Raw genomic sequence first — 20,167 nt, forward strand, 5'->3', positions numbered from 1 at the left:
ACAGTAAGTTAGGGGGTAGACACAAACTTCCTTAGCCTCATAAGCCCACACTTCGTGACTCAGTCACCTTTGAGGGCTAGACTCAAGTCTAACTTTAGAGATCTTTAGGCTCTTTCCTCCATTAAGGAACATCTGCTCTGCTTCTTTCTTCTGGGTAACATAAGAACCCTGTGGGATGCAAAAGAAAAAGGAAGGAAGGAATGAACAAACGAACTGCATTGCTACCAGTAAACACTGTACTTGCACCTTACTATAATTAGCTCGAAACTCTGAGAATTACACTTAAAAATTCCTAAAGCCACCTCACCCTATATCTACTGCCTAACCACTGTTACCGTACCAGAAAATATTACTCCTAGACTCCCACTCAGCAATTCTTTCTTTCCACATACTGCTATAGATGGAACACTGTTCCTCATATACAAAAGTATGAATATGTCATATTTGTTTTGTTTTGTTTTGTACTTGGCAGGATAAGTGGAGCCAAATAACCAGACTGGTCTTTGTATTTGGTGGCCTCACCCATAAAAAATGGCTAACAGTGTCATCCATAGGTTGGGGACAAAGGAGGGATGGTTGGTTATTTATTAAGCCAACTAATTGTTTCTTCCTTCAAACGATAAAGTAGAGTGAACTGTTCTTATAGGCCCCTTTTCAGGAAAACTTGTACTAGAACTAAGCCAAAACTACTGAGAACCGCAGGTTTAGTTAGATCTGGGCTCAGCATAGGTAGATGGGAAATAGAGTTTATAACCACACAGAGCTAAAAATAGCAAGCACTACCACTCAGTGAATGCTGAGAATAAACAGAGCTACCAGAAAGGGCTTTGAGGACCAAGCCTTAGCCACACGGGAAGAGTTGACAGCTCCAGCTGTGTGTGTGGGAGAATGTTGAAATGCTGGCCACATTTCCCCTGGACCCTCAGACTTTGGCTCAAACCAACAACCACATTGTTAGCTAAAATACCTAAACCTTCTACTTTACCTCACACATCAGCTTACATACTCTGCAAATCAAAAACAAACCTCCCTATCCTGCTGTTATCAGAAGCCTAGATAAATAAATCACATACCAGATGTTTCTTGACTTGAAGTAAAAGAAACTGATCCTGATCTTAAGTATGACTGGATACACCTGGTTCTAAGGGATTGCTTTCCCCTCAAGTGGATAAGGTTTGTATCTGAGAAAGCTTATCTGGCAAGAAAGAATGAAGCAAACTCTCCAAGAAACACAGCACAGGAGATGAAGATGGTATTTCTTAGATTTTTGACTCAAACTAGGTTTTCTGTGTTCTTATTACAATTCTTCTTGAGGCACAGGTGCATGTCTTCCCTTGTTTTCATGAGACACCCCTGAGATCTTAAGATACCATTTGAGTTGGTTTTTTCTGTTTGTAACTAAAGAATCCTGATTGCTTTGCTGCCTAAGCCTCAAACCTACCTGTACCAACGTGCAGTGCAGATTCAGCAAGCCACTGGCTCCCCCTGAGGGAGGGAGGGAGGGACATTTTGTGAACAAGAAAAACATCCAATTTTTAAGATTGCTGCAGCTTCAACAGGGTCACTCAACAGGATGGCAGACAATTTAAACAGATCACCAACATTCTGGACACCATAGACCTTAGATTTTAATGAATTTCCATCTTTTGGCATTAGCCAAAAGAGTATGTCGGGCTCTTCTGGCAAATGACCTCGTATTCTTCCTAGGACTAATGAATGGATTTCTCATAGCCTCATAGAATAGTTGTCATCTGTTTAGATGACATCTTGATTTATATGCCCATTTAACCTCTCATGAGTCCCTGCTGTGGGCCACAGCACCTCTGAGATAACCTTGAGAAATTTATGGTTGAAGGCCCAAAGGGAGAGCTCTTGAACAACATTCTGTCCTACCATGATGTCTGTCTGAAGCTGGACAAGTTACCAGCGGTCCTGGAGTAGCAAGCCTCTGGATAATCAAGGCTATCCAATAATTTCCAGAGAATACTGGATAAGAATAGCAGTTCAGCACCTGTTCTTTGCTTCTGGAACCCAAAGACCAATGGACAAGAAAGTGAAGGGGTTTATCTGGTATCTGGCTGTAGCAGGGACTGTCTTCGCTTCTTTGCTCCAATCTTGACCTAATTTGACCTAGCTCAGCCCCACAAGATACTTCAAGGTAGAGTCATAAAATGATCTCTGGGTCTACTTCAATATCTTTGTGCCCAAGGTCAGAACCACAGGCCTTGGGGTGCCTGGGTGACTCAGTTAAGTGTCTGCCTTCGGCTCAGGTCGTGATCCTAGGGTCCTGGGATGAGCCCCGACTTGGGCTCACTGCTCAGTGGGGAGTCTGCTTCTCCCTTTCCCTCTCCCTCTGCTGCTCCCCCGTTTGTGCTCTCTCTCTCTCTCTTTCAAATAAATAAATAAAATCTTAAAACACACACACGCGCGCGCGCGCCCCTTATCTCAAGCTAGAACACCGGAAGCCATCAGAAGTGACCCCCACTAAGAAATAATCCTATCGCTTCTTATTTTTGTATATTACGGTGAATATATTTTTTAGTTTTAATTTATAATTAGTTCTTTTTCATGGCTACTCAGTCCTAATTAATATCCACCTCTTTTGTTTTGTAACCTTTGTCCTAGTTTTAAGGGTAGTATTCTTTTCTTTATCTCTTTAAGGATCTTAATCATACTCATTTAAAGTCTTCTTTTGATCCATTGCTCAATCATTTACCCTTCCTCAGGAGTGAATTCTTCTGTTAATTGGGTTTGTTGGCTATCTTTGATCATATGCTTTGCACTTTGAGTCTGCAAACTCATCTGAGGTAGTTTCCCCTTCTTTTAAACATTAGTGTTTTATTAACTGCCTGGGTACCACAGCCTAGCCAAGTTGATACGTAAAATTAACCATTACCCCAATGATAAGACTTCGTATAGAGTTAAAATAATCAGGATAGTGTGACATTAGCAAAGGCATAGACACGATAATCAATGAAACAGAAGAGAATGTCCAGAAATAGTCTCACACAAATGTGGCCAATTGATTTTTGACAGAGGTACAAAAGCAATTTCAATGGGGAAAAGATAGTCTTAACAAAGGTGTTAAAACAATGAACATCATTATGCAAAAAATAAGCCTTGATCTAATCCTCACACTTTATATAAAAATTAACTCAAGAAGTATCATAAGTATAAAATGTAAAGCTATAAAATACTTGGGAAAAAAAACATGAGAGAAAGCCTTTGAGACCTGGGGGTAGGCCAAGAGTTCTTAAATATGACACCAAAACCACATCTACAAAACAAAAATTGATAAATTGGTCTTCAATTTGGTTTTCGAAATGAGAACTTTTGCTCTGCAAAAGGCACTGTTAAAACAATGAAAAGACAAGCTATAGATTGGGAGAAAATATTTACAAATCACATATCTGACAAAGGACTTGAATGAAGTCCTTTAAAGAACTCTGATGACTTAACAGGACTATTATAAACAACCCAATTTTTAAAATGAATCAGACACTTCAACAAAAAGGATATTGAGATGGCAGGTAAGCACATGAAAAGATGTTCAAAAGATGCCATTAGAGAAATGTAAATTAAATTTAAATTTAAATCATAATGAGATACAATCATACAACTTAGAATACTGACGATACCAAGTGCTGACAAGGATGCAGAACAGCTGGAACTTTCATATGTTGCTAGAAGGGATGCAAAATGGTACAATTTAGCCTCAATTTAGCAGTTTCTTATAAACTTAATCTACCAGTTTCTTATAAACTTAAATATACATTTACCATATTATTCAGAAATCATACTCCTGGGTATTTACCCAGGAAAAATTAAAATCTGTGTTCACACAAAAGCCTGTACACAAATGCTTCTAGCAGCTTTATTTATAATTGCCAAAAACTGGAATCAATCTAGATGACTTTAAGTAGCCAAGTGGATAAACAAAATGTGATAATCCATAAAATAGAATATTAGTGATAAAAGGGAATAAACTTGTTCTACATGTAAAAATGTGGATGAATCTCTAAGACATTATGCTGAATGAAAGAAGTAGTCTCGAAAAGTTAAGATATTATATGATTCCTTTTCTATGGAATTCTAAAAAAAAAAAAAAATACAGGGATGGAGAACAAAGAGGAAGAAGTTGCCAGGGATTAGGCCTGGGGAGGGGGTGTGATGATAAAGGGATACCACAAAAGAATTTTAGCGGGTGATGGGACTGTTCTGTATGGTGATTATGGTGATTGTTACATGAGTCTGTGCACGTGTTAACATTTATAAAACTGCACACCAGAAAAATTCTCACATGGTGACAGTGGATCTCTTCACTCACTCTGTTGAATCAAATGCCATTCTCTCCAGAAGCATCCTCACAGACACACCCATATATGTTTTATTAGCTATCTGGGCATCCTTTAGCCCAGTGAAGTTGACGGGTAATGCTGGCCTAATAGGAAGAGTCACGAAGTGTTCCCTTTCCTTCAATCTTTTGAAACAGTTTGAGAAGGATTGGTGTTAGACCTTCTTTAAATATTTGTTAGAATTCACCAGTGAGGGGCGCCTGGGTGGCGCAGTCGTTAAGCATGTGCCTTCAGCTCAGGGTGTGATCCCAGCGTTCTGGGATCGAGCCCCACATCAGGCTCCTCCGCTAGGAACCTGCTTCTTCCTCTCCCACTCCCCCTGCTTGTGTTGCCTCTCTCGCTGGCTGTCTCTGTCAAATAAATAAATAAAATCTTTAAAAAAGAAGAAGAAGAAGAATTCACCAGTGAAGCCATCAGATCCAGGACTTTTCTTTGTCAGAAGATTTTTGATTACTGATTCAATCTCCTTACTAGTTACAGCTCTATTTAGATTTTCTATTTCTTCATGATTCAGTCTTGGCAAGTTTTGTGTTTCCATTTCAGAATTCTAAAAGAGAATAATGAGGAGAGACTTATTTTACCAGCTGTAAATACATCACTAAGAATATCAAATACCTACTTAATAGCCATTCTCCTATACTCATAGTAACAGAACTCCAGACATATGGAATTGATATTTTGTGTGTAGTATGAGATCATGATTTTTTTTCCAAATGGATATCCAGTTGACCCAGCAGCATTTGCTCAAAAAGGTCAGATTTTCCCCACTGTATTATAATATCACCTTTGTCATAAACCAAGTAACTATATATGCATGTATCCATTTCTGGACTTTCTATTGTGTTCCGTTGATCTACTTATCTTTATGTCAGTACCACACTGAATTACTATAGCCTTATAATAAATCTTCATAACTAGTAGTGTGAGTTCTTCAACTTTACTCTTCAAGATTGGCTATTCTTGGCACTTTGCATATTCTGATCACTTTTAGAGTCAGATTGTCAATTTCCACCCCAAAAAAATTGCCTGGAATTTTTATTGGTATTGCAAGAATCTATAGATCTGCTATAGAGAATTGAAATCTTTACAGTATTTAGGCTTCCAATCCATGAATATAGTATGTTCCTCTATTTTTTATCTCTCTTTTAATTTCTTTTACTAATGTTTTATAGTCTTCAATTTATTTTTTAAGTTTATTTATTTAAGTAATCTCTGTACCCAACATAGGGCTTGAACTCACGACCCAAAGATCGATGTGTGTGTACATACAGTGGTATGGGAACAAAGTGCGTAGAATATGGTGGAAAGTGCTGTAGAATGGTGGGAGACGAAGCCTGGGGAGCGTGCGCAGTGAGAAATGCAGAGCACTAACAGTGATGGTCCCTGGGGAAACCTTCTGTAAAGAGTGGGCGGAAGGAAGGAGAAAGAAAAAAGGAAAGAGAAAATATGAGAACCGGAAGAGTGCAGTCTTACAAAAGCAAAGGGAGTCTGAGCATTCTAGCAAAGAAGGGGCAGTCAGCAGTGCCAAGAATCAGAGAATGCATCCTCACTTTACAAATATAACTTTTTTTTTTACCTCAGTGAGATCTCATACATGTCCATCTAAATACAGAAATCTAAATCTAAATCAAAATCATATTGGAACATTAGCTATTAAGGAATCTGAGAAATACAGATTTTAGCTTGCCAACCTCTACAGAACAGGGAAGCACATTTAGAAAAACATTGAACTGGCTGCTGAGCAAGCAAATCCACAATATTCACCAAAGGGTGTACATGCTGGGCATCAGAGCTTCCCTCCTTCGGGTAACCCGTCCACCTTGGAATAAAGGGGAAGGTTCTGCCCATCCCCCACCCCAGTCAGAGCAATGATTGTCAGAAGGGTGTTCCCTGGCAGGGGCAACCAACTTTGACTTCCAAGCCCCATTGGACTTTATTCAGTTCCATCCTTAGTTTAATTTGTCTGGATTTGGGGGGAATACCAGGTGGAAGCCCCAAACTCGGTCTCCTCTAGGACTGGCATAGAAGAGAAAATCTCCACGGGGAGAGAGACAGCTAAACTTTGTAGCTCAACTCTACCTCCCGGAGAGTCACCTTCACCTGGAGGGGGAACTCTATCATTAGTTCCTACTCTGCCCATAGCAGAGACGTCAGAGACTCTCCACCCCTGGGTTCATCCACCTCCCATGACCTGAGCTCATTGGGATTGCCTGGCCTAACCTCAAAGGTTTGACATATATATTTTCTGGTAAATAATATTATAGCAAACATTTTACTAAACCAAAGCCAAATAAGTAACTAGTAAAACTGTTTGCTACCTCCTCTTACTCATGCTGAGCTAGACTATAGAACACCATGATGGTAGAAGAGATTTTGACAGCAGGAGGACTTATCTGGAATTTCCTAATTTTCTAGCTTGCAATCAGTAGGCTTTTTGCCAAACTTGCTCCCACACCAACAGAAAACCTAACAAACTGATTATACAGAAAGAATTTTAAGCAAACTTGCACAAAGACACTTAACAGGCCATAAGAAAAGGACACCTTGCTTAGTTTGCTTCCAGCACACAGCATACATTCATGGGTTCCCAAGAAACTAGAGACTCCAAAACACAAAGTATTTTTGCCTTCTCAGCACTAACAACTAGAAAGCGCATGATATGTAATATTTTATCCTTAAGTAGGTGATCATTTGACATTCCAAGATTAAATCCACTAGGTTAGCCAGAATATTAATCTATTAAAAATATTTTTCAAAAATATTGCTTTTTTTAGAAAGAGGTTTCTCCTAGAAACAGTGGAACTACATCAGGATCAGCAAAAGATACAGTCCTTTTTTAGCAAAAAGGACTGCAAACATAAGCCTAGGGGTTGATTTTTACATCTCTCTTTTAGGTAAAGAACATCTCTTTCGATTGATTCCCACCGCCAAGACTAGCTGTGATTTTCCTAGAATGGTGGGTAGAAAATAGAATCTTCAGAAAACTTAAGAAGGCACAGCTAGTTTGAGTAACACCTTAGATAAACATTCCCAAACACTCAAAACCACCTCACAGCTGAGCCTCTGGGACTGAAAAACTGAGATCCTTGCCCAAGTGAAAGAGCTGTGAGCACACAAAAGATTCATGCAACGCCTGTCTCTGGTGGGGGTTCAGCATGTGTGCTGGAGGAAGGGGTCCCAGGTGGGATGTTCAACATGAACTGACTCTGAAGTTGCCTGACTCAGAAGTACCTGGGACAGGTATCTACTCTGGGAGGAGTCCTAGAATTACTGAATACGAGAAGATATTTTAGAGGAAACAGCAATCCCTGAAGTCAGATAATTTTATTTTTTTCAGGCCCTTAAGTGTTTTTTTTAATCAAGATATAATTCACACACCATAGAAATCATCCTTTTAAAGTGTACAATTTTTTTAGCATATTCACAAAGTTGTGCAACCATCACAGTATCTAGTTCAGAACATTTTAATCACCCCCAAGAGAAACTGTTTTAATTATCAATTTTCCCTATTCTCCCTCTGCCGAATCCCTAGCAACCATTAATCAACATTCTGTCTCTATGGATCTGCTATTCTGGACATTTCATACAAATGAAATCATATCTTATGTGGCCTTTTGTGTCTGTCTGCTTTCACGTAGCATGATGTTTTCAAGGTTCATGCATGTTGTAGCATGTATAAGCAAGCACTCCCTTCCTTTTTATGGCTGAATAATAGTCCATTACATGGAATACCTTATTTTGTCTGTTTATGAATTGATGGACATTTGGATTGTGTACACTTTCAGGCTATTTTGAATAATGCTGCTGTGAACATTCATGTACAAATTTGTATGGACATGTATTTCCATTTCTCTTTGGTATATACCTAGAAGTGGAATCGCTGTGTCATTTGGTAATTTTTTTTTAAGATTTTATTTATTTATTAGTCAGAGAGAGAGAAAGGGCACAAGCAGGGGGAGGGGCAGGCAGAGGGAGAAGCAGACTCCCCGCTGAGTGGAGAGTCCAGTGCAGGGCTCAATCCCAGGACCCTGAGATCATGACCTGAGCTGAAGGGAGATGCTTAACCAACTGAGCACCCAGGCATCCCCCATTTGGTAATTTTATGTTTAACTCTTTGAGGAACTGTCAAACTGTTTTCCTAAGCAGCTCTACCAGTTTACATTCCCACCAGCAACGTGTTAGTGTTCCAACTTCTCCACATCCTCATCAACACTTGTTATTGTCTGTCTTTTTTATTATGGCCATTCTCGTGGGTATGACATACTATGTCATTGTGGTTTTGATTTGCATTACCTGACTGACTAATGATATTGAGCATATTTTCATGTGCTTATTAGCCATTTGTACATCTTCGGTGAAATGTCTGTCAGATACTCTGCCCATTCGTAAATGGGTTGTCATTTTATTGCAACAGTTCTTTATATATCAATGTGGGGAGTGTTGTTATGTTAATAACATTAAATCTTCTGTTTTCTTTTTGACTCCTCAATACTTAACATTGATGAACAGGTACAAATTCAGATTTTCCAAGATCTGTTTTTCTGTCATTGTTAGCCTAATCCTCTCCCAACCTATTGAGCTGTAGATGTCCAAAGCAATCCCATTGGCTGGAGGTGAAAGCCAGCGTTGCAGTGCTCTGGATGATGGAAAGATGATTTGCACAAGTAGCCAGTATACCACTGGTTACTTCCTGTACCTGACCTCCCTTTTCCGCTCTGTAGTCCAGAAGCATTTCTTTGAAAGATAGAAAATCCAAAAGTGGGAGCAGCCTGTCAAAAATGTCACCAACCATTTCATCTTTATGGGGCTGTAATGTGAAAGTCACCAAGTTAAATCCAGGAAGGCTCCAGCAGCTGTTCTTTCATATGCTTTTCTACCAAGTAAATATATTTGTTAAAAATAAGCAGCATGGGTCGCCTGGATGGCTCAGTGGTTAAGTGTCTGACTCTTGATTTCAGTTCAGGTCATGATCTCAGGGTCTTGAGATGAAGCCCTGCATTGGGCTGAACACTCAGCAAGGAATCTGCTTCTCCTTCTTCCTCTCTCTTCAAATTGAGTAAATAAATAAATAAATAAATAAATAAATAAATAAATCTTTTTAAAAAAATAAGCAGAATAAGTGATTTTATTCTTTCCTGTCTTCAAATTCCTGGTAGTATTTGTCCATGGAATTTTTTTAAATAATCTAATGTTTTACATTGAACATGCATTGTGTTTTAAATTGGGGGAAATACCAATAAAACTATTTTTATTTGGAGAAAAATGTGGCCCAGTCCATAGTCCTGAATCTAGGTCAGAATCTCAGGAAGCTGTTATCAGAACTTCCTCACCATTTCCCTGGGACCATCACCAAGGAGCTGGTGTTGGGTGTGAAGTTGGAGGGTAAACAGGCCCCATTCAGGGAGAACAATGGTTGTCAGGGGGAGTGTCACCTGAAAGCAGTGACCATCTTTGTCTTGCCTCAGAGGATGCAAATTCTGGCCCCATCCCAGCTCCCCCAAACATTATATTTTCTTCTTGACTTTGGAGAACAACTTCAACTCTCAAGAGTTGTGAAGCTGAGTTCCTCTGCAGTCCACGAAAGAAGTCTCAGAACTATAGCTCCATTAAAGGTGAGAACTTAAATGTGTTGTGGTTGAAACTTTTATATATATGAATATATATAAATTTATATAAATATATATATTTAGAATTTATATAAATATATATAAATAAATATATACTTTTAGTAGACCTATAAAAGAGCAGTTTCTATGTTATTGAAGTTAAGCCAGTATAAATTCAAATTAAAGAGTTATAACTTTAGGATGCTAAATGTAATCCCCATGGCAACCACAAATAAAATAGCTATAAAGTACACACAAAAGGAAATGAAAAGGTAATTAAAACATTTCACTATCAAAAAATCAACAACACAAAAGTAGATGGTAATGAAGAAAATAAGGACAAAAATCTGTAAGGCATTTAGAAAACATATAACGAAATGACAGAAGTACATCTTAGGAGTAATTACTTTAAATGTAAATTAACTAAACTCTCCAATCAAGACGGACATTAGCAGAATTGACTTAAAATACTGATCTGGGCACATGGGTGGCTCAGTCGGTTGAGCGGCTGACTTGATTTCAGCTTAGGTCATGATCTCAGGGTCCTGGGATTGGGCCATGGTCAGACTCCACACTCAGTGCGGAGTCTGCTTGTCACTCTCCCTCTGCTCCTTCCCCATTCTCTGCCTTTCTGTCTCTTTCTCTGTCTCTCTGTCTCTGTCTCTGTCTCTCTCTCAAATAAATAAATAAATAAATAAATAAATAAATAAATAAAATCTTTTAAAAATAATCTGATACAACTATGTGCTAACTATGAGAGACTCAGTTTTATTTTTTAAAATTTTTTTAAAGATTCTATTTTTAAGTAATCTCTATACCCACTCAAAACCCCAAGATCAAGAGTCACATGCTTCATTGACTGAGCCAGCCAGGCTCCCTGAGAGACTCACTTTAGATCCAAAGACACCAACAGTTTGCAAGTGAAAAGATGGAAAAAAAATTTCCAGGGCGCCTGGGTGGCTCAGATGGTTAAGCACCTGCCTTTGGCTCAGGTCATGATCTCCAGGTCCTGGGATCAAGTCCCATGTCAGACTCCCAGCTCAGCTGGGAGTCTGCTTCTCCCTCTGCCCCTCCCCCTGCTCATTCTCTCAATTTATCTCTCTCTCTCAAATAAATTTTTAAAATAAAAAAATAAATAATAAATAAGTAAATAAATAAAAGAGTACTATGAAAAATTGTATGCCAGTTAATTGGGTAATCTAAATTAAATGTCCAATTCCTAGAAATATAAAACCTACTAAAACTAAACCATGAAGAAATAGAAAATTTGAATAGATCTATAACTAGTAAAGAGATTGACTCTAGTAATCAAAAATCTCCCCACAACAACCAAAAAACACTGGGCCTGATGGCTTCACTGATGAAGTCTACCAAACATTTAAAGAACTAGTACCAATCCTTCTCAAACTTTCCCCAAATACTGAACAGAAATAAATACTTCATAAATCATTCTATGAGACCAACATTACCCTGATACCAAAGCCAGACAAAGACACCACAAGCAAAGAAAACTATGACCCAATACCCTTTATGAATATTGATGCAATAATCCTCAGCAAAATACTAGCAAACCAAATTCAGTATTTTTTTAAAAGATTCTATTTATTATTTATTTGAGAGAGAGTGAGAGAGATCACAGAGGGAGAGGGAGAAGAAGACTCGCAGCTGAGCAAGGAGCCCAATGCAGGACTTGATCCTAGCACCCTGAGATCATAACCTGAGTGGAAGGCAGATACCCAACCAACTGAGCCACCCAGACACCCCTCAAATCAGTGTTAAAAGATACATGCACCATGATGATGTACAATATACTCCTGGAATACAAGAATGATGCAACATACAAAATTTGATCAATCTAATATGCCACATCAACAGAATGAAGAAAAAGCCCCATGTGATCATTTCAATTGATGCAGAAAAAGCGTTTGACAAAATTCACACATTTTCATGATAAAAACTCATACTCAATGGTGAAAGACTGAAACATGTTCTCATCACTTCTATTCAACATAGTATTGGAAGTTCTATTAAGAGTAGTTATGCAAGAAAAAGAAATAAAAGACATCCAAATTGGAAAGGAAGAAGTAAAATTTTCTGTTTGCAAATGATATGATCTTATAGGTAGAAAACTCTGAAGATTCCTTACATACACACACCAAAAAATCTGTTGGAACGAATAAATGAATTCAGTAAAGAAGCAGGATACAAAGTCAACACAAAAATCTGTTGCATTTTTTATACATGAACAATGAACAATCTGAAAAGGAAGTTATAAAAACACTTCTACTTACAATAGCATAAAAAGAATAAAATACTTAGGAGTAAACGAGTGAAAAGACTTATACAATGAAACTACAAAACATTGCTGAAAGAAATGTAAGACATAAATAAATGTAAATGCATCCCATGTTCATGGATTAAGAAACAATATTGTTAAATGTCGGTGCTGCCCAAAGCAATCTACAGATTCAGTGCAATCTCTATCAAAATCCCAATAACATTTTTTGGAGAAAAAGAAAAATTCATCGTAAAATTCATATGGAATCTCATGGGACTCTGGATAGCCAAAATAATCTTGAAAAAGAAAAAACTGGGAGACTCACACTGACAGATTTCAAAACTTACTACAATACTACAGTAATCAAAACAGTGTGGTATTGGCATAAATACAAAATGGGATAGAATAGAGTGCCCCAAAATAAGCCTATGGATATATGGTCAAATTATTTTTGACAAGAGTGCCAAGACCATTTAATAGGGAAAAGAACAGCCTTTTCAAAACTGGATGTCCACATGAAAAAGAATGAAGTTGGACCCTTACCTTACACAATATACAAAAATTAGCTCAAAATGTATCAAGAACCTAAATGTAAGATCTAAAACAATGAAACTCTTAAAAGAAAACACAGAACAAAAGCTTTACAGCATTGGATTTAGCAATGATTTCCTGGATATGACACCAAAGACACTTAACAAAAGAAAAAATAGACAAATTGGACTTAACGAAAATTTTAAATTTTTGTTCACCAAAAAAAACACTATCAACAGAGTAAAAAGGTAACCCACAGAATGGGAAAAAACATTTGCAAATCATATATCTCATAAAACATTACCAACCAGAACATAAAGAGAAGTTCTAAAACACAACAAAACAAACTGATTGAGAAATGGGCAAAGGACTTGAATAGACATTTCTCCAGAGAAGATATATGAATGGCCAATAAGCACATGAGAAGGTACTTGACATCATTAGGGAAATGTAACTCAAAACTACGATGAGATATCATCTCACACCAATTAGGATGGCTACTATTAAAAAAAAAGTCACAAAAAGACAAACACTGTATGATTCTACTTATATGAGGTACTTAGAGTAGTCAAAATCATAAAGACAGAAAGTTGAACACTACATCAAAAACTAATGATGTACTATATGTTCGCTAATTGAACTTAATAACAAACAAACAAGAAAGTACAAAGGTAGTTGCCAGGGGCTAGGGGGAAGGGGAGAATAGGGAGTTATTGTTTAATGGGTATAGAGTTTCCGTTTTAGAAGACAGAACTATAGGGGTGGATGGTGGTGATGGTTGCACAACAATATGAATTTATTTAATACCACTGAACTGTAGACTTAAAAGTGGTAATTAATTAGTTTTAAAAAGTGATTAAAATGGTTTTAAGGGGGGAAGAAAAAGAAAGGAAAGGAAGGAAGAAAGAAAAGAAAGAAAAAGGAAGGAAGAAAAAAAGAAGGGGAGGAAGGAAGGGAGGGAAGAAAGAGGGAAGGAAGAGGGAGTAGCCATATTAATTTCAGACAAAGCGGACTTAAAACAAGGAAAATTATCAGGTTTTTTTTTTTTAAGGATATTACATAATGATAAAGGGGGCAATTCTCCATGAAGACATAACAGTTCTTAATGTGTATGCACCTAAAAACAGAGCATCAAATTTAATGAAGCAAAAACTGATAGAACTGCAAGGAGAAATAGATGAATCCACTATCATAGTTGGAAAGCTCAACGCCACTCTATCAGGAATGGACAGATCCAACAGGCAGAAAATCAGTAAGGATATAGTTGATCTCAACAACACTATCAGTCAACTAGACATAATTTATATCCACAGACTGGTTTATCTAACAACAGCAGACTACACATTCTTCTCAAGTTTACATGGAATGTTCACCAAGATTGACCATATTCTGGGCCATAAGACACATCTTAACAAATTTAAAGGAATAGAAAAAGAATCCAGTAGACTGAAATCATAATTACCTTATGTTCTTATTGCCTTTGGTTTCTGCTTTTATTTTCCACTGGTCATCACATACATTATTATTCTATTCTCAATGCTTCTTTGACGTTCCATTTTATACCAATACATGGACAGGCACATATAGATTAAAAATTGTTTAGAAGCCCTATTTTCTTTTTTTTTTTCTTTTTTTTTAAGATTTTATTTATTTATTTGACAGAGACAGACAGCCAGCGAGAGAGGGACACAAGCAGGGGGAGTGGGAGAGGAAGAAGCAGGCTCCTAGCGGAGAAGCCTGATGTGGAGCTCAATCCCAGAACGCTGAGATCACGCCCTGAGCCAAAGGCAGACGCTTAACGACTGCGCCACCCAGGCGCCCCCTAGAAGCCCTGTTTTCAATAGTAGCCATTTCTATCAATTATCACGAACAATTATATAGGTACCAAAGACTTCTGGCGAGATCAAGAGCTCAGTCATTTCCCACAACTTATATTACTTAGCCCTGACCATGCTGAGCATGAGTCTTAAGGTTTTGAATGTATTTTAAAAGCATCTCATTTTTTTTTTCAAAGATGGAATCAAAAGTTTCAAGAATGGGGGCGCCTGGGTGGCACAGCGGTTGGGCGTCTGCCTTCGGCTCAGGGCGTGATCCTGGTGTTGTGGGATCGAGCCCCACATCAGGCTCCTCCGCTGTGGGCCTGCTTCTTCCTCTCCCACTCCCCCTGCTTGTGTTCCCTCTCTTGCTGGCTGTCTCTGTCTCTGTCGAATAAATAAATAAAATCTTTAAAAAAAAAAAAGTTTCAAGAATGTATTAAGCACCTATTGTATCCGCAGCACTATGTTTAAATGCCATGGAGAGGACAAAGGAAAAATAGCTTCTTCCTTCAGAGAACTTACTGCTAATAGAGAAGACAAGATTGACAAATATAAGGCAATGAGAGAATGAAAGAACAATTGGTTCTAAGTATGCATAAACCATAAAAGAAAAAAACTTTCAAATAAAAAGAAACATGTTCTATGTTCTAGCATCTGACTTGCTTTCACAAAAAACTGAAAACCTCATGAATGGTGCACTGAAATAGCAAAATTCAGGTCAGGGGGAGTGGGGAGGGGAAAGATTTAAAAAAATAGAAATCACACAATGTCTGCTCTCAAGCCATAGTGGAATTAAACTAGAAATCAATAACAGAAAGATAACTGAAAAATCCAAAATACATGGAGCTTAAACCAAGGAAACACCTCTGAATAACACATGGGTCAAAGAAGAAATCTTCAGGGCAACCCCCTTAGGTCCCCTCTCTGGGAGCTTTGAACTATCACTTTGTTATTGCTCAATAATAAACCTTGCTTTGCTGCCCACCAAAAGAAGGAGGAGGGGGAGGGGGAGGGAGAAGAAATCAAGAAGAACAAGAACAACTCTTAAAATATTTTGAACTGAATGAAAATGAAAACACAACTTATCAAATTTTGTGGGATACAGTGCAAACGGTGCTTAAAGGAAAATTTATAACATTGAATGCATATATTAGAGAAGAAGAAAGACCTAAAATCAATAATCTAAGTTTCCACCTTGGGAAATTAGAAAAAGAAGAGCAAATTAAATCCAAAGTAAGCAGAAGAAAAGAATTAATAAGAATTAGAGCAGAAATCAATGAGATGGAAAACAGGAAATCAATAGGATGAAACCAAAAGCTGTTTCTTTGAAAAGATCATTAAAATCAATGAGCCCCTAGCCAGGGTAACTAAGAAAAAAAAGAGAAAGGACACAAATTACTAATAACAGAAATGAAAGAGAGACCATCACCACAGATCCCATGGAAAGCAAAAGGATAATAAAAGAATACTAACAATATCTCTATGCCCACAAATTTGATAACCTAGATGAAATAAACTAATTCCTTGAATGACACAATCTGCCAAAACTCACACAAGGAGGAACAGACGATCTGAAAAGCCTCCGTCTATTAAATTGAATTAATAACTAATAACCTTCCAAAAAAAAAAAAAGCATCAGGCCCAGGTGGGTTTGTTGGAGAATTCTACCTGACACTGAAGTAATTAAAACAAATTTTACACAATCTCTTCCAGAAAATAGAAGAGGGAATATTTCTCAACTCAATTTATGAGGTTGATAATATGCCGATACCAAAATCAATGAAAACAAAATACCTCTCATGAACTTAGATGCAAAAATCCTCAACAAAAATATTAGCAAATTGAATCCAACAATGTAAAAAAGAATTATACACTATGACCAAGTAGGATTTATCCCAGGCATGCAAAGCTGGTTTAGCATATAAAATCAACTAATGTAACCCATCACATCAACAGATTTTAAAAAATTATCAGATGCAGAAAAAGCTTTTGACAAAATCCAACACTATTCATGATAAAATCTCTCAATAAACTAAGAATAGAGGGGAACTTTCTCAACTTGATAAAGACTATCTACCAAAACCCTACAATTAACATCATATTTAATGGTAAGAAACTCAAAGCTTTCCCACTAAGATCAGGTACAAGCCAAGGATGTCCCTTTTTACCACTCCTTTTCAACATTGTACTGGAAGTCCTTACTAATGCAGTAAGGCACAAAAAAAAAAAAAAAAAAAAAGGAAAGGGAAGTATACAAATTGGGAGGGAAGAAATACAACTGTCTTTGTTTGCAAATGATGTGATCATTTATTTAACAAATTCAAAAGAATGAATAAAAAAATGTGTAGGAGTGGAAGGTATATGGAAAATCTCTGTACTGTCCTCTCAATTTAGCTGTGAACCTATAACTGCTCTTTTAAAAAGTCTTTAAAAAAAAAGAATGCTACTTATACAAGTAAACTGTATACTATAAACTTCCTTGATTCATGAAAAAAATATTACTGTCAAATGAAAACTTTTCTTAATACTGTATAAATTGCAGACATCTAAATATACATCCAAGGATCACATATTGAGAAACAGCTCTGCAAGCTCCCAACCCCAACACCATGAAAGATTTCCTATGGATATTCATCATTATTGCAACAGTAATGGTGTTTTCGATCTTCTTTTTCATTAGAGAAAATCCCTTTGATACTACAAGTTTCCTATCTTTGGTGAGTACCAGAAATTATGGATGGAGCAAAGTTGAAATCCCTTGACTTAAAAAAAAAAAAAACAGATTATCTAAGTGTCTAATTGTGTGAAATTGTCACTAACATTGTAGACACTCAAAGAAGAAAAAAGATAATAAAGTTTGAGGACTCAACATATCTTTTTTCTTTGATGGAGGCAATAAGGGATGTGGCACTCCAAAAGACAGAATTTAGGGCTGAGAAAAAATAACACTTATTTAATACTTCAGCAAAGTTGGCCCTTTTTTTAATAGCAATTGATGAGACATAAAATATTCTTTGTTTAGTAAGTTTCCCATTTTAGAAAATTTCCTTCAGTTTCAAAGTTACAGATCCCCTCTCGCCCATTTTATACGATAGGATGCTGAATTTCAGAAAAGTGAAGTCATTTATCTAAGCCAAGAAAAAGTCTAAAGAGTTGAGAAAATTGCACTAGAAACCAGAAAAGACAAAGAAGAAAAGGGAGAGTAGTAAACGAATTTGGAAGAGTGAAGTGCCACCAACAGGAAAGAGTTTAGATTGGGACACTGGGTGGAATTACCTTCTCTCCTGTATCTCTCACACTTAATATATGTTTTGCCCTTCACGGAACCCATATCAGGCTGTAGTCATAGGGAGGATTGTGAGTGAAGAATGACATAGACTGACATTATCTCATTTCCTACATATAACCCAGAAGAGCTAGAGAAATTCCAATTCCCTTCACCCCAGGACCCACAGCCTATACAAGAACCCCTAGCGTAGAACTTTTTTAGAGAATAAGAAAGAAACTGAAGTCAGCCCTGAGCAACCTGCCCTGTATCCTGGAGATATTTCATTGTGTTACACAAAGAAAAGCCACTCAACTATTATTCCCTAAGGGCTTGAATCATAGAGCTGAAACTTACTTTTTTCTCAGGAGGAAAAGGAGATGGTAGCTTGGCAGAGAGCCCGGATGCAGATCGACCCTGATAGAACAAACCACTTGGAAACCTTTAAAAATATGCAGAAAAACTTAGAACTGCTCAAAAATGTAAACTCCCGTATCTTGATTGGAGCTCCTCCTGTGAAAAAAAGTGAGTATGCACAAGGCGTATGGAACGTGCTGGGACAGGTCAGACAAGAGTAGAGACAAGGCAGTAGAAAGGAAATAGGCCTAGCATTTGGTCCAGTGGATCACTGTCTTAACATTCTTCAATTGCTTACAGAATCCCAAACTCTCCTGGTTTTCCTCCAGCTTCCTAGTAGATCCTCAGTCTCTTTTGCTGGTTTATCTTCTCTCCAATGTCTAAATGTTGATGTATCCCAGTTCTTGTCTAGACTCACTGTCTTGGTAACCTCATCTAGTCTCACAGCCCTAACTACCATCTATATACTAATTACTCTCAAAATTGTAGCTCCAGCCTAGGTCTGACTGTGGTCCTCACTGACTGCTGCAGTAATGGTACCCCTCTTTCCCCTATCACTGGTAACTGTGCTAGCATCTGTTATGAAGTGTACGGCTAGAGAATATGTGGCTTTTATCTGTTAGCTCAACTAGGACTCTGGGATTCTCTTTGCTAAACAAGCTTCATTTTGGCATTGTGCACCCTTCTGAGGTCCAACTATGGCACTCATTTGATCCCCATAAGTTGGGATGGCATTTGATAAGAAAAAATAAACCTTGTGGCAGAATAAGCATTAACTGACTCAAAACACTTTAAGAATTCAAAGGACAGTGCAAAGCTATTTATTGTCAATAAAATAAGGTTAAGTTCAAGAGGGCTTAAGCTTGTTGGTCTTAAAAATACAAAGAACTCTCAGCAAGGAAAAACTACTTTTTTCTTTAAGTTTAAATGCATTTTTGGGGGTGCCTGGGTGGCGCAGTCGTTAAGCGTCTGCCTTCGGCTCAGGGCGTGATCCCGGCGTTATGGGATCGAGCCCCACATCGGGTTCCTCTGCTGGAAGCCTGCTTCTTCCTCTCCCACTCCCCCTGCTTGTGTTCCCTATCTGGCTGGCTGTCTCTCTGTCAAATAAATAAATAAAATCTTTTTAAATAAATAAATAAATAAATAAATAAATAAATAAATGCATTTTTGAATTGAATACATTTTGAAATATCAGTCTGAACCCATGATGTGTTCTTTTAAAAATTTTTTTAAATTTAAAATCTTTTTAAAAATATTTTTAGCTCTGTGCACTAGGGCCTAGAAATGACCCACTAGCAACGAGTAATACCATTTTATAATAAAAGAACCAGTCCTCCTTGAAAAAAATACCTGATTCCAGGTCCAAGGCAGGAAATGTCATACCAAATAGCAAGGAATCTTTCAAAAATAACTAAAGTTGAGGGGCGCCTGGATAGCTCAGTCGGTTAAGCATCCAACTTGAGCTCAGCTTTCAGCTGAGGTCATGATCTCATGGTTCATGATGTCAAGCCCTACATGGAGCCCCATGTCCAGCCTGGCTCAGCCAGGAATCTGCTTGAGATTCTCTCCCTCTCCCTTCCCCCCCCAAAATAAATAAACAAATCTTTTTTAAAAAAAGAAAAATTACTGAAGTTGTATTGAAGGGGCTCAGGATCCAACTTTAAGAGGCTACTTGCCTAAGATAGGACAATTTGAGCATCAATGAAGATAAAATTTCAATGGTTTGAAACATAAAATTTATTAGTTCATATGGATACCAAAACAAACAAACAGGGGCGCCTGGGTCGCACAGCGGTTAAGCGTCTGCCTTCAGCTCAGGGCGTGATCCCGGTGTTATGGGATCGAGCCCCACATCAGGCTCCTCCGCTGTGAGCCTGCTTCTTCCTCTCCCAGTCCCCCTGCTTGTGTTCCCTCTCTCGCTGGCTGTCTCTATCTCTGTCGGATAAATGAATAAAATC

At 37.7% G+C, this 20,167-nt stretch overlaps 1 protein-coding gene across 2 annotated transcripts in view; it reads left to right on the forward strand.

Annotated features, from left to right (window-relative positions):
• Nucleotides 1-20,167, forward strand: part of LOC123785854 (alpha-1,6-mannosyl-glycoprotein 4-beta-N-acetylglucosaminyltransferase-like) — a 31,356-nt gene that overhangs the window by 5,669 nt on the left and 5,520 nt on the right. Inside the window, exons 2-4 of one of the 2 annotated variants that reach the window (XM_087857069.1) lie at nucleotides 9,821-9,967; nucleotides 17,130-17,304; nucleotides 18,221-18,377. In XM_087857069.1, the coding sequence (XP_087713195.1) occupies nucleotides 17,197-17,304; nucleotides 18,221-18,377 (265 nt within the window). In that variant the 5' untranslated portion in view covers nucleotides 9,821-9,967; nucleotides 17,130-17,196. The remainder of the gene's footprint in view (nucleotides 1-9,820; nucleotides 9,968-17,129; nucleotides 17,305-18,220; nucleotides 18,378-20,167) is intronic. The other variant, XM_087857070.1, reaches the window with a different exon arrangement.

The sequence above is a fragment of the Ursus americanus genome, chromosome 2, assembly GCF_024610735.1.
Source record: "Ursus americanus isolate L20-20 chromosome 2, mUrsAme1.1.p, whole genome shotgun sequence".
Lineage (NCBI taxonomy): Eukaryota > Metazoa > Chordata > Mammalia > Carnivora > Ursidae > Ursus > Ursus americanus.